We start from the raw sequence: 12090 nt of genomic DNA, 5'->3' as shown, positions 1-12090 counted from the left end.
CCCGCTATACAGATTTGCTAGCAAACTAAGGTCTTCACATCTTACTAAATTTTAGTTAACGTGTTTTATCAGCGTGTCACAGGATTCCTGTTCCTGTATCCGGGCCACGGATCCGAGCAATGGATCTGGCCACGCAGGCCACGTATGCGTACGTCATGTATATGCCATGTCCCGGACCTCTGCACCGAACCTGCACTGGGCCAGCATCTGCATAAGACATGGTCGCATGCCCACACGCTAGATAGGTAGTCTTGCTCTCTTCGTGCAATATCATATGGATGTGCAGGCTGACCAGACCTTGCCGTGGTGCCCGTCACACAGCGAGTGCACCATATCAGCGAGTGCACCACTGGTAAGGGCTGCACAGACACTTAGTCGAAGTACTAACAGCTTATTCCCCGCTTATTCCCGTCGTTAGTGCTGCACACCCAAATATATATGCAGCCCTTACCAGTGGTGCACTCGCTGATATGGTGCATTCGCTGATAAAACACGTTAGTTGTTTACTGTATTTAATGTGGAAGAGTGTGGATACCTTACTCTCGGTTAGCGTAGGTACCGCGCATGGAGATTTTCATTACCCATCATACCACAGTAGGAACTTGATACGCATCGCGCAATCGCTAATATTCCTGTCTACCTATTACGTGACACTCCTGAACTGACTATTTTCGCTGCTGTAAATCCAACAACTTATGTAGTTATAGGATAATAGTAAGAAATCTCAAATTGCCTAATAATTCTTCAATTATTGTGGCAATGAAATTGATCAAAATACATTAGAGTGGCCCACTTACGGATATTGATCACTGATAATATACGTCAAGTCAAAGTCTCTATATTCAGTTGAAGTTACAGTAATACATAGATATTGTTTAGATCAATTTACCTAACTAGCTTCCTTAGCAGCTAGTGAGATCGGTCGTTTGAGGAGCCCCAACGAGTACCACAATCAGTTGCTTGTCAGTTTGTTTCTAGGGTCTCGACACAAGGCCACATCTGTCCTTTCAAACTGTTTCGACGGGGATCATTGCGCGTAAGACGGTGACTGTTCTCCATTTGGCGGAAGACGATGCTCATGATTTCTCGCTCAATCTTTTTCGCGTTTATGACGGTTTTTCTCTCTAGCCGGTGAAAAGAGCTTAAGGAAACAACTGCAGTGCAATGGGCATTCCGCAGCTGAAGAGACACTTGGAGCCGTATGCCGAGAGAGCACCGGTTGAACCAGGAAGTGCAGTTTTGGACGGCCCAGCTCTTGCATACCACATTCTCAACCTCTGCTCACAAGCCACCCGAAGAAGCAGCCCGTTTGAGCAGCCGTCTTACGAGCGGTTGGGCAAGACCGCCATAGCCTGGCTGCATCAAATCCAAGCATGTGGACTTTCCGTGTACGGCTGAGCCGTTCGCACATGATACGAATCCCGAGCTGACGTCCTCTCTCAGTTCAGCCATCTATTTCGACAGCTACCTGCCAAGCTCAAAACGGCCTGAGAGGATACAACGGCTCATCAAATCATACCGAGATCTGATCAGATATCACTCGGCGTTTCCCGCAGGAGTACCGAAAGCAAATCCGCGTCACGCAATTGATGCCATTGTCGAGTTATTCCCCAGCGCATGGTCGACAGAGAAGCAGGCGAAGCCGCCGCCGCCAGCTTTTCTTGTCCCCGCGGTAATTGACGCATTGAGGGACTCGCCAGAATCTGGCTTTCCTGTGAAGCTAGTCCCCGGTGAAGCGGACGGATTCTGCGCACAGCATGTCCGCCAGCATGGGGGGACCGTCATCACCTCTGACTCGGACCTGCTGGTACATGAGCTCGGCGAAGCCGGGGGGGTTGTTTTCTTCGCAGACATCGATGCCGACATCCAAAACCAGAAACTCATCGCTCCCCAATATCGGCCCGTGGACCTCTGCAGACGGCTGTCACTAAAGCCGGAGAGGGGTCTGCAGCAGCTCGCGTTTGAGGTCAGCAGGGATCCTCATCTGACGGTACAGCAAGCCGTTGAGAGAGTCAAAAGGAATGAGGCAGTCTCGGCCTTTGGGGTTGAATACTCAGACTTTATTGAACAGTATCTCTCGCCGGAAGTAGCTTCAGAGCTCGAAAAAGATCCCATCACCAAACTGGATCCGCGGATATCTGAGCTTGTTCTCCGATCTCTTCGCATCTCAGGGGTTGTAACTCCGGCCGCAGGGATCAATCCCGCAGCACAAGATCGCAATGAGCACAGCTTGGAGATGTACTTGCCATTCTTACTCGACTGCCCATCTCGGACAAGCGCATGGGAAGCAAGCAAGCCGGTCAGGGAGCTGGCGTACGCAGCCTTGCAGTCGATTCGAGGCAGCAACATACCCTTCGTCTCGGAGATGAGAAGGCTCCAGTCCGTTTCTTCGGGCCTGAAGGTTGATATCCCACCCATTTCTGAGATTGACGAGCTCAGCGCTACATTGCTAGCGCTCCTGTCCAGGATCGAGGCCGACCTGAGCAGACCAGAGCTCATCTGGATCGTGCTCGCCATCTACCAAGATATCACCATGGCCATCAAGCGTGGAAGGGGCTACGCGCTGAGCCTTGAAGTGCTTGGACAAGATGCCAAGGGACGACTGGACCCGTGCTCGTGGGATGGTCTCCACTTCCTCGCACAGATTCAAGCAACTTACTATTCACTTCGGATGCTCCGTCAGATACTCGACTTCTCAGCGTATCACATCGAACCGCCATCAACCACCATGTCAGAACTCGCCAAGTCATTATCGCGACTCCCACCATGGCCGGATTTTCCTTCACCCAGGAACTTCGCTGAGAGCATCACCTTGGTCAGAGAAGCAGGCGGCTTGTCATGTTTGAAGAATTTATGTGAGGATTATGAGGATATCATTTCCAATATAGTGGCCATCCAGAAGCCCGAGAGCAACAAAACATCGAAGAAGAGGAAGGCCGTGGCACCGGCCGAAGAAAAGGTTAAACCTCGTTCGAGCAACCCGTTCGACCTCCTGGCCAGAGGCGACGAGTGAGGTCATGTTCGACTTGCACTGTGGACGAACGGGTTTGAAAACATCATCAATCCAACTAGCTCGATATGGGCCTGCTGTCCGCCTCTTCTTGGCTGTTGACAATGTACCTAAGCAAGTTTGTTGACAGCCCCGAACACTCAACAGCAAGCTCTAGCGAGGTAGGGTCAAAAGCAGGCACCTTATCGATACTTATCGGCCAAGAATGCCCCTCCAAATTTTGAATGAGCCCCGCGTTGCAGCGGACGTTGGCTCGGCCCACCGTCGGCGATTCACCAGCTTCCTCCGGCCTCCATCTTCCCACCCCCAAAAAGCAAGACTACCCTCACGCACCCGACGTACCGTACACCAAACCCAAAACCACCCAAATCCCGTCCTCATCAGCTCAAAATGACCGCCCCAGAAGAACCTACAACCCTCTCGCAGATCTCCTCTCTCCGCGCGACGCTCACAGCCGAGACGACGCCCCTGCCGGTGCGCTTCCGCGCGCTCTTCTCCCTCAAGCACCTCGCACGCTCCCACCCGGCTGATTCGGCAGAATCGCTCGCCGCCATCGACGCCATCGCCGCGGGCTTCGCCTCGCCGTCGGCGCTGCTCAAGCACGAGCTGGCGTACTGCCTCGGCCAGACGGGCAATGGCGCCGCCAACTCATACCTGACCGCGGTGCTGGAGGACCTGGGCGAGGACGCCATGGTGCGACATGAGGCGGCCGAGGCGCTCGGGGCGCTGGGGCATGTCGGGAGTTTGGATGTGCTGAGGAGGTTTAGGGATCGGGAGGGCGAGGAGGTGGTTGTTACGGAGACGTGCGAGATTGCAGTGGAGAGGATTGAGTGGGAGAATGGGGAGGGGAGGAAGCAGGAGAGGTTGCGGGCGAGGTAATGGCGTTTCTTGTGTCCGTGTCATTTGTTTATTGTGGTAGCTGCTAACTAACTTGGTGCCCTGCAGTGACTTTGCCTCGGTTGATCCCGCGCCGCCTATGCCTCAAGGGCAGGGGGAGCAGACGGTGGAGGAGTTGGGCAAGGCGCTGATGGATACAAGCCTGCCACTGTTCAAGAGATACCGCGCCATGTTTGCCCTCCGCGGCTTGGCATCGCCGCCCGATCTGCCGACTGCCGTCCCTGCCGTCCTCGCCCTTGCCAAGGGCTTCGCCGACCCTTCTGCCCTTTTCCGCCACGAAATCGCTTTTGTCTTTGGCCAGCTTTCCCATCCGGCATCTATCCCCGCCCTTACTGCGGCCCTGAGCAACACGGAGGAGGCGAGTATGGTCCGCCACGAAGCTGCCGAGGCACTTGGCAGCCTTGGGGATGAGGAGGGCGTCGAGGAGACCCTAAAGAGGTTCCTGCACGACAAGGAGGCTGTCGTCCGCGAGAGTGTCATCGTTGCCCTGGATATGGCCGAGTACGAGAAGAGCAATGAGACGGAGTATGCGCTGATTCCGGAGGTTCAAGGTACCGCTTGAATCGGGTTTATTCCGACGTTTGGGTCTTGCAAATGTCTTTAGATCGTTCTGGTAACACAGGGGCGCGCCATAGATGGGTGAAATTTAGTTTCGGGTATCGTCTTCGTCATGCGATATCAATTGTTCATAGTCCACCTGAAACTCGTTAGCAGATGGTCTGGACGAGCGATCGTGGCGCTGCGTACCTTTCACCGCAATCGCAGTTGTAAATAATGGTTGAGCCTTCGTCAGCACTCCTCTGCTGCACCTCCGAGTACCGCACGCCCATCTTTTTACACTTCGGGCACTCGGTATTCGCATCGATGCGCTCCGTTTGTACCTGATGCCTCGCAACTGTTTGGACAATCGATAACTTCTGCCGCAGGGCAGATGGGAAATCGGATGGCTTCGTTCTTGTTGTCACAGCTTTCCACGGTTGATCTACGCGAGTCAGCGCCTTCTCCAGCTCGTCCTCAATCCTCGAGTTCCGAACCAACCTCTATTTTCTGCGCCACAGCAGTCGCAATGAAGAATGTTCTTCTCGCTGCCTTTGGACGCAGGCAGGAGGTTGCCACAGTCTGTGCAAAAGATCAAGGAACCGATTGCGGCCATTTTTGCAGGTTGGCTATTGCAAACACGTCTCGCCCAGACAAATTCAGTGTCGGATCCTCGAGACCTGACGGCAGCTGGATCACTCAAAGTTTCAAGAGATCCGCCAAACTTTTAGTGGGGCCTGCAGCCGGCAATCTCGGCGGATCTCACCCCCGACGGGAACACACAGGCCATGTGCGCAACTCAAGACATGCGAGGCCACATGCGCCCAAAGCGGATTGGCTGCAGATTGGCAGGTCGCTTGGCAGTGTGCAAGGCTGCAGGTTGCAGTGTATCCTGGCTTAGGACGATCGTCAACAATCTTCTCGGACATTTTGTCGACAGACACGCCAAACAAGACACGGACACCGCCAAAAGTCAATCGCATGTCCAGCAAAGAGGTGACAGGGACATTTTCAAGAAGGTAATTGCTGCATGGAAAAGGCAACATCCAACAGTTCGCTACGACTAATCGGAATCAGTAAGATCGGTTGTTCGAACAGTGATATTAGGGGGAAGAAGTCCTGCGATATTCCAGCCATGTCCTGTCTTCGATCGTAACTCAACCGCCATTTTCCCACTTCCCACAATGCCAGACCCGAGGCCCGACAATCATAATGGCCATCCTCACGGCGTCCCGGTTTCTGCCCACCATGGCGCAGAACGTCCGGAAACATCGGCTTTCACGCGGCCCTTCACTCTCTATGAAGCCCTCCCATACACGCCGTTCTCCGCCATTGCACCCTTCGACTCTAGTACGTCTCTTGATTACCCACTCCATTCATTCAGTACCAAACAACCCAAAGGTCGCATTCTGACTCATATCCTCCTACTACCATACAGGCGTTCTTCCGTCACCATCAATAGGTGTAGCGTCTCCGGCTTCCCCGCTCACCGATCTCGTACCAGGCGACGACTTTGCAGCATTAAATCAAGAGGCGTTGACCCAGAACCCGCTCTCCAAACGCTTCCAACAAGCTGTCAGCCAAGTCCAACGTCTACTGGAGCGTGGAGATATTCCTGAGTTGTATGTTCGATTTCAGCCTGGGCAAGAGTTTGGCTGACACTGTACAGCAAATTCAAGACAGGCCCAAGGATATTACCCAGCTCCTCCGAAACGCCAAAACATTCCAAGCTTGCCGCCGCTCTCATGCCGTTTTCCAAGATGGTTCACGACCAGACTGCGATACCCTTCCGGTATCCGACTCCCGACACTCCGCCCTCTATCGCGGCAGACAGTAAAGCGAACGTATTGAGCACTCCAGTTCCAGCGTTACGAAATCTGCCAGTGGCGCAGAAGCCGGTGCAGCCAAAGCAGGAAAGCCCCATATCGCCCATCAACCGACAGGCACCACTACACAACAAGGCGCGGATCGAGATTGTCTTACCGACCAAGAGTCAGCGGGAAGACGAAGTCGCAGCCGCAACTCCTAAGCAACCTGCTGGAAACGCCAATATCACGAGCACGCCTCCTGTTCCTGCCGCCGGCGCCTTTCCACACTCTCAGCAACAAGCGCATCATTCGACGGCACTCAATCACCATGACGCCACGCGAGCGTCAACCTCAGAAGGAGCAAAGAGGACCGCGTCACAAGCGCCTTCGGCCTCCCAGAAGGCCGCAATCGCCATTGAACTCCCGACTGCAGCGAAGTTCAACAGGGATGAGTACATGGCTGTTCCAGACGAACCCGACGAGCCGACAAATCTATCACTGAAGAAGCGGAAGCGGGACGAGCTTGACGGCGATGACCCCTACGGAGAAAGCTTGGACATGCGTCAGAGAGCGGATGCTGCTTTGAACGAGTTGATGCTATTCCTACATAATGTCTTCCAAGCCGAAGACCACGCGTTGGCACAGCAATCTGCCAACGATATGGTGCTGCTCATTGGAGACAATGAAGCCACCTTGACGGCAGCAACTCAGTCCAAGGCGCAAACATTACTTGCGAAAGCGGTATCCTTGAACTGCTACAAGAGTGTTCCGCTTGACCACCTTCTCCGCCTACTCAGACTCTCGGAGGGCGCGCTGAGACAGGTCGAATCTCTCGACTTCAAGATTGACGAGTCGTGGGGGGCCGCTGAATTCGACCATTGGCTGCAGCAATTCCCAGTTCTCGAGACCGCCATGCGGGCTGCCCGTACTTCTCTGAGAATGATGTGCGGCGATCGTGAGGACAAGCAGCTCTACCCAGAGGACATGATTGGGCAATGCCTCAACTTGTGCAAGCGCCTCATTGACGGCGTCGTCATCCCCATCGTGGAGCTAAGAAGCACTCAACATACGGCGGAGCTGTTCAGGGCCATCTCTTCCACTAAGAAGAAGATCGTCGCTCTCTTAACCGACTGCCAAAAGCTCCTTTCGCTCATGTCAGCCTTGATCTCCAAAGTTGACACCTCGGATACCGTCACCAATACCCTGGAGTTTGCCGCCTCCCGGCTCATTTTCATGGAAACTGCCAACGCCGAAAAGGACTCCGTCCTAGACACACAGAGGTTTGACGGCCTCCGTCTTGTTGCGATGGACATGCTCTCGCAAATCTTCCTTTTGAATCCTTCTCAGCGTCAGGGGATTTTCGACGAGATCCTCACGTCATTGGAGAAGCTTCCGCTGGGCAGGCGTGCTCGGACATTCAAGCTCATCGATGGCAACAGCATCCAGCCTGTCTCAGCCCTCATTATGCGCTTGGTCCAAACGAGTGCTGGAAAGGGAGATGAGCGCAAGGGCAAGGGCCGCGGGGGCATACTGGTCGAAGATGCCAAGGAACCGAACAGCGATACCGCCGTCGAGACCTTCACGATCCAGGACGAAGACCATGCTGCAGCACAGTACTCCACCGCGATCCAGGAACTTGATAGCATGGCGACGTCCTTAATGGAGATTGCCAAAGCCAATGCCTCATATGTCATCAAGTTCATCGTTAATCGAGCTCTCAAATCGACCAAATCTGGCGACACGCCATACCGCAACCTACTAGATCTTTTCGTCGAAGACTTCACAACCTGCCTGGACAATCCGGATTGGCCGGCCGCTGAGCTACTTCTCCGGCTGCTCTTGGTCATGATGATCAACCTGGTCGAGAATGACAAGTCTGGAGTTCCCGCCAAGAACATGGCCCTTGAGCTACTCGGCAGTATGGGCGCCGCGATTTCAAAGCTTCGCGGCCACGTCAGGAAAGTTGCCAGTTCCCTGGACGCTAGAGACGCGGACGAGCTCGGCATGTTCCTCTCCGATTTGGCAGCTTCAGCGCTCGAGTTCAAATCACGCTCGGAACACGTGGTCGCTTGGACGGGGCCCTACCGCGCTACGCTAGAATACCTAGAGAGCCGCTTCTCTGAGGACCCGCATTTGGCGAGTGCCATCTCCTTCATTGTATCCGACTGGGGCACAAAGATTTGCGCTGGTTACGACTCGTACGAGGATGATTCCCGCGAGCGAGATCAGGAATTGGGGAGACTAGCCTACCGATTGCGGGAAATGATACGGGATCGCCGCTGGTTGTCCGACGAGTACTCGTTCAAGAACGTCAGTTCGATCCAGGCCAAGTTGTCCTACTCCATCATTCTTCTGCGGTCCCAGCTCTGCGAGGCCTTCAGTGCTATCCTGAACATCCTCTTGAATTCGATGGCTAGCGACCAGCCGACGGTGAGGAGCAGGAGTTTAAAGAGTATCAACCAAGTCCTGGAGACCGACCCCTCGATTCTGGACGGCGACTCTGTGGTCGTCCAACTGATACTCCGGTGTTCCAATGACTCTTCTACCCAGGTTCGAGACTCCGCCCTGGGTCTCATCGGCAAGTGTATCGGTATGCGGCCGGTACTCGAGGAAAAGATGACAGAGACCGTCGTCGACAGATTCTCTGACGCAGGCCCAGGCGTGCGAAAGCGAGCCATGAAGCTGGCAAAGGATATTTACCTCCGCAACAACAACAGGGCCCTCCGGAGCGCCATTGCCAACGGATTACTCCACCGGGTCCAGGACCCGGAAGAGAGCGTTAGGGATCTTGCTCGCCAAGTGGTCGAGGAGATTTGGTTTGCCCCTTTCCACAGCGGCGAGACCTCGACAGCGTCTCAAATCTCTCTTGCAGAGCATGTGTCGCTCATGGTTCAGACCGTCAAGCGAGGGAATGTTGCGAACGTCCTCGACAAAGTCTTGCAGACGCTCTTGGCGCCCGAGTCCAAGTCAGCACAGGCATCAATGGAGGTCTGCACCAAGTTGGTGGCCAGCATGTTTGACTTGGTCGACAACGTCGACTCCAGCGACCAGTCTGCCCCATCTGGGCGCGACGTCCTCCAAGTTCTGATGATCTTCGCCAAGGCTGAAGCGAACCTTTTCACCTTTGAACAGCTGCGTCTCCTGAAGCCTCACATCACCAGCATCAGCAGCAGCGAAGATCTGGCTGTGTCGAGAGCCGTAGTGGTCATCTACCGCAGGGTCCTTCCCCAGCTTTCGAGCGCACACGTTCAATTCCTTGCAGACGTCCGCAAGGAGCTGCTGCCCGTCGTGTCCAAAGTCACGCGGGCCCTGCTTGACGATGTCATGGCCTGCTTGTGGATCATCAGCACGCTGCTGGAGACCTCGGAGCATCTGGCCAGATTGGTGCTGTCGAGCTTGACCGCTATTCAGAAACTGCGCATTCTGAGCCAAAGGGAGCCCCTTGATCAGCTCAAGATCCGCCAGTTTGACCGGTATTCGCTCATTGTCGGAATGGCCGGAAAGCACTGCAATCTGGACAGCCACCTTGAGATGTTCAAGAAGGGCTTCCCGAAATTCAGCGGAGACACCGCGTCGAAGCTCATGGTCGACGTGGTGGTGCCTTTCGCCGCCCCGTCCCAGCCGTTGGATGTCAGGAAAGCAGCACTTGACTCGGTTGGCCTGATTTGCCAGGCGTCGCCGCGGAACTATGTCTCTGCCAACGTTTATACGACCTTCCAGCAGGTCTTTGACGACCAGGTTCCGGTTCTTGAGACGATGATTCTGCGGTCGCTCAAGGAGTTCCTCTTTGCCGAGGAGAAGCGATCAGAACAAGCTTCCGAAGCGCCCGTCATCAATGGCGCCAAACCCGAAAAGAAGCGCGAGCTGACCGTGATCGGCGGTACCAACTACGACGACGTGGCGAGTGCCACTACGCACCGGTTTCTGCGGGAAATCACGCGCATCGCCACCTCTACCCAAGACGACCATGCCTTCCTGGCTGTTGAAGTGCTCGCCAGCATCAACCGGCAAGGCCTGGTGCACCCGAAAGAGACGGGAGTGACCTTCATCACTCTCGAGACGTCGTCAAATCCGCGCATTTCGGAGCTGGCCTTCCTTGAGCACAAGTCTTTGCATGCCAAGCATGAGACAGTGGTCGAGCGCGAGTACGTCAAGGCGATCCAGTCCGCCTTTGCGTACCAGCGAGATATCGTCAAGGATCCCCGCGGCGCTACGACCAACCCCTTCACCCCCAAGCTGCATTTGCTCATGGAGACGCTCAAGATCAGCAAGTCGAAGAACCGCCAGAAGTTCTTGGAAAAGTTTTGCACTCAGGTCGACTTTGACATTTCCAAGCTCGAGACTACCGAGGAACTCCCGCCTCACGTGCAGTACTCGCGCTTCATTATCGAAAACCTCGCTTACTTTGAGTATGTCACGGTTGGCGAGCTGCACTGCATAGTTTCGGCCATGGAGAAGCTGGTCACGTCCACCGGCGCCAACGTCGCCCAAGCGATTGAATCGGAAGTGTTCCAGGTGCGCATGGACGCCGATGAACCAGCGCCCTCCCAGGCACAGCCGGCCACCGAACGCCAGCCCGAACGCTCAGCTGAGCCCGCGCTTGCGCAGCCAGAACCTACCGTTGAACTTCGCCGTCTACGCCAGCTCACGGCCGGATCCATGATACTGCTCGCCCTCTGGGAAGTCCGCAGCTACCTGCGCCGGCTCTACGGCATGGGTACCAGCCGCCGCGAGAGCAAGGGCAAGCTCCAGTCCAAGGATTTGCACAAGACGCCCGTCAAAGTCCAGGGCATCACGGGCGACAAGCTGTGGGAGGAGATTGGCGCCGTCATGACGTCGCTCGCGGACCGCGAGCGCATGATGATCACGTGCAAGGCGTTTGTCGAGCTGATGAACGTCGACAAGGAGTTCCTTGTCCCCGTGGAGGACGACGACGATATGGATATGGACGGGGCGGAAGGTGATGGATTGTTGGGCAGTGCCGGGGAGGATGAGGTTGAAGAGCTGCCGCAGCAGCAGCAGCAAGTCAGAGGCCGGAAGCGCAAGGCGCAGCAGGGCGGTGCTGGACCGAAGAAGAAGAGGGCCAGGTCTGGCTCGCAGCCGCCGCGGAAGAGGGGCCGGCCGAGGAAACAGAGCGGGGAGGCGCTGGCTGCGAAGGAGATGGATGCGGATGCGGGGTTTGACGATGGGGAGTGGTTTTGATGAGATATCTTGCCTTTATTCTGATGGATGGCATCTCAAATCTGGTGGGCATTTTCCTCTTTGCAGACACTTTTACCGCCTAGTATGGACGGCGAAGCATTACATGGACTTGGCGGGGTGGATGGGTGAGATCAGGAAGGATGGGATACTGGCATTTCACTGATTGTGGTGACGGCGAAATAACATTTGGGACGTCAACTAAGTGCAAGCTGGCATAGGGGCGTTACCTGGCTTTGCTTCGCGGAGTTGGGGGAAAGGATGGCTCGACTTGACGGTTATAACGTAGCATACGGGCATAGGGTGGACGGCGTTTCTCTGGTCGGCCTACTTACTGCTCAGGCAGAAGCGGAGGTCGGAACAATACATATATATATTACCCTCTGTGTCTTGGTATAGCTGGCTGTGTCAAGATAGGGATGCGGATATAATGCCATCATGAAATGTAATCTTGCTGATATGTCTACGGATTAGATGAAGAAAAGATCTGAGCTGGTTATAGGAGCTTTATTTGTATTAGGTATCGAGATCTTAAGAACTTGTTGGAAGACCAACAGCCACGATTCCACGGTAATACGCTTTATGGGAGCCTTTTAAACAGTGAACTTTTCGAGTGCTTAGGACCAGTCCAGAATCTGT

General features: G+C 54.8%; 4 protein-coding genes across 4 annotated transcripts; 3 read left to right on the top strand and 1 right to left on the bottom strand.

Annotated features, from left to right (window-relative positions):
• Window positions 1-119: 119 nt before the first annotated feature.
• Window positions 120-3013, top strand: N657DRAFT_679239 (uncharacterized protein; the record flags this gene model as incomplete). The annotated part of the gene is made up of 2 exons (XM_062796166.1): window positions 120-148; window positions 1444-3013. The coding sequence occupies 2 exons, from the start codon at window positions 120-122 to the stop codon at window positions 3011-3013; spliced, it is 1599 nt and encodes a 532-aa protein (XP_062650051.1).
• A 256-nt stretch (window positions 3014-3269) lies between these two features.
• On the top strand, window positions 3270-4595 carry N657DRAFT_643063 (ARM repeat-containing protein). The gene is made up of 2 exons (XM_062792470.1): window positions 3270-3885; window positions 3956-4595. Exons 1-2 carry the CDS (start codon window positions 3401-3403, stop codon window positions 4467-4469), a joined length of 999 nt encoding a protein of 332 aa, XP_062650050.1. The 5' UTR covers window positions 3270-3400; the 3' UTR covers window positions 4470-4595.
• A 19-nt stretch (window positions 4596-4614) lies between these two features.
• Window positions 4615-5060, bottom strand: N657DRAFT_568359 (uncharacterized protein; the record flags this gene model as incomplete). The annotated part of the gene is made up of 2 exons (XM_062788579.1): window positions 4615-4889; window positions 4946-5060. 2 exons carry the CDS (start codon window positions 5058-5060, stop codon window positions 4615-4617), a joined length of 390 nt encoding a protein of 129 aa, XP_062650049.1.
• Window positions 5061-5514: 454 nt separating this feature from the next.
• Window positions 5515-11946, top strand: N657DRAFT_643061 (ARM repeat-containing protein). Its single transcript, XM_062792469.1, has 3 exons — window positions 5515-5794; window positions 5883-6066; window positions 6114-11946. Exons 1-3 carry the CDS (start codon window positions 5629-5631, stop codon window positions 11452-11454), a joined length of 5691 nt encoding a protein of 1896 aa, XP_062650048.1. The 5' UTR covers window positions 5515-5628; the 3' UTR covers window positions 11455-11946.
• The last annotated feature ends 144 nt before the right edge of the window (window positions 11947-12090 follow it).

This window comes from Parathielavia appendiculata, assembly GCF_033297405.1.
Source record: "Parathielavia appendiculata strain CBS 731.68 unplaced genomic scaffold N657scaffold_3, whole genome shotgun sequence".
Taxonomy (NCBI): domain Eukaryota; kingdom Fungi; phylum Ascomycota; class Sordariomycetes; order Sordariales; family Chaetomiaceae; genus Parathielavia; species Parathielavia appendiculata.
Note: the sequence above shows the minus strand (reverse complement) of the source record. Positions and strands in the feature narration are given on the sequence as shown.

Coding starts and splice junctions, on each gene's coding strand:
- N657DRAFT_643063 (XM_062792470.1), top strand. CDS start 3,401: ATGACCGCCCCAGAAGAACCTACAACCCTCTCGCAGATCTCCTCTCTC. Junction 3,886..3,955: donor CAGGAGAGGTTGCGGGCGAG/GTAATGGCGTTT, acceptor GGTGCCCTGCAG/TGACTTTGCCTCGGTTGATC.
- N657DRAFT_643061 (XM_062792469.1), top strand. CDS start 5,629: ATGCCAGACCCGAGGCCCGACAATCATAATGGCCATCCTCACGGCGTC. Junction 5,795..5,882: donor CATTGCACCCTTCGACTCTA/GTACGTCTCTTG, acceptor ACTACCATACAG/GCGTTCTTCCGTCACCATCA. Junction 6,067..6,113: donor CGTGGAGATATTCCTGAGTT/GTATGTTCGATT, acceptor GACACTGTACAG/CAAATTCAAGACAGGCCCAA.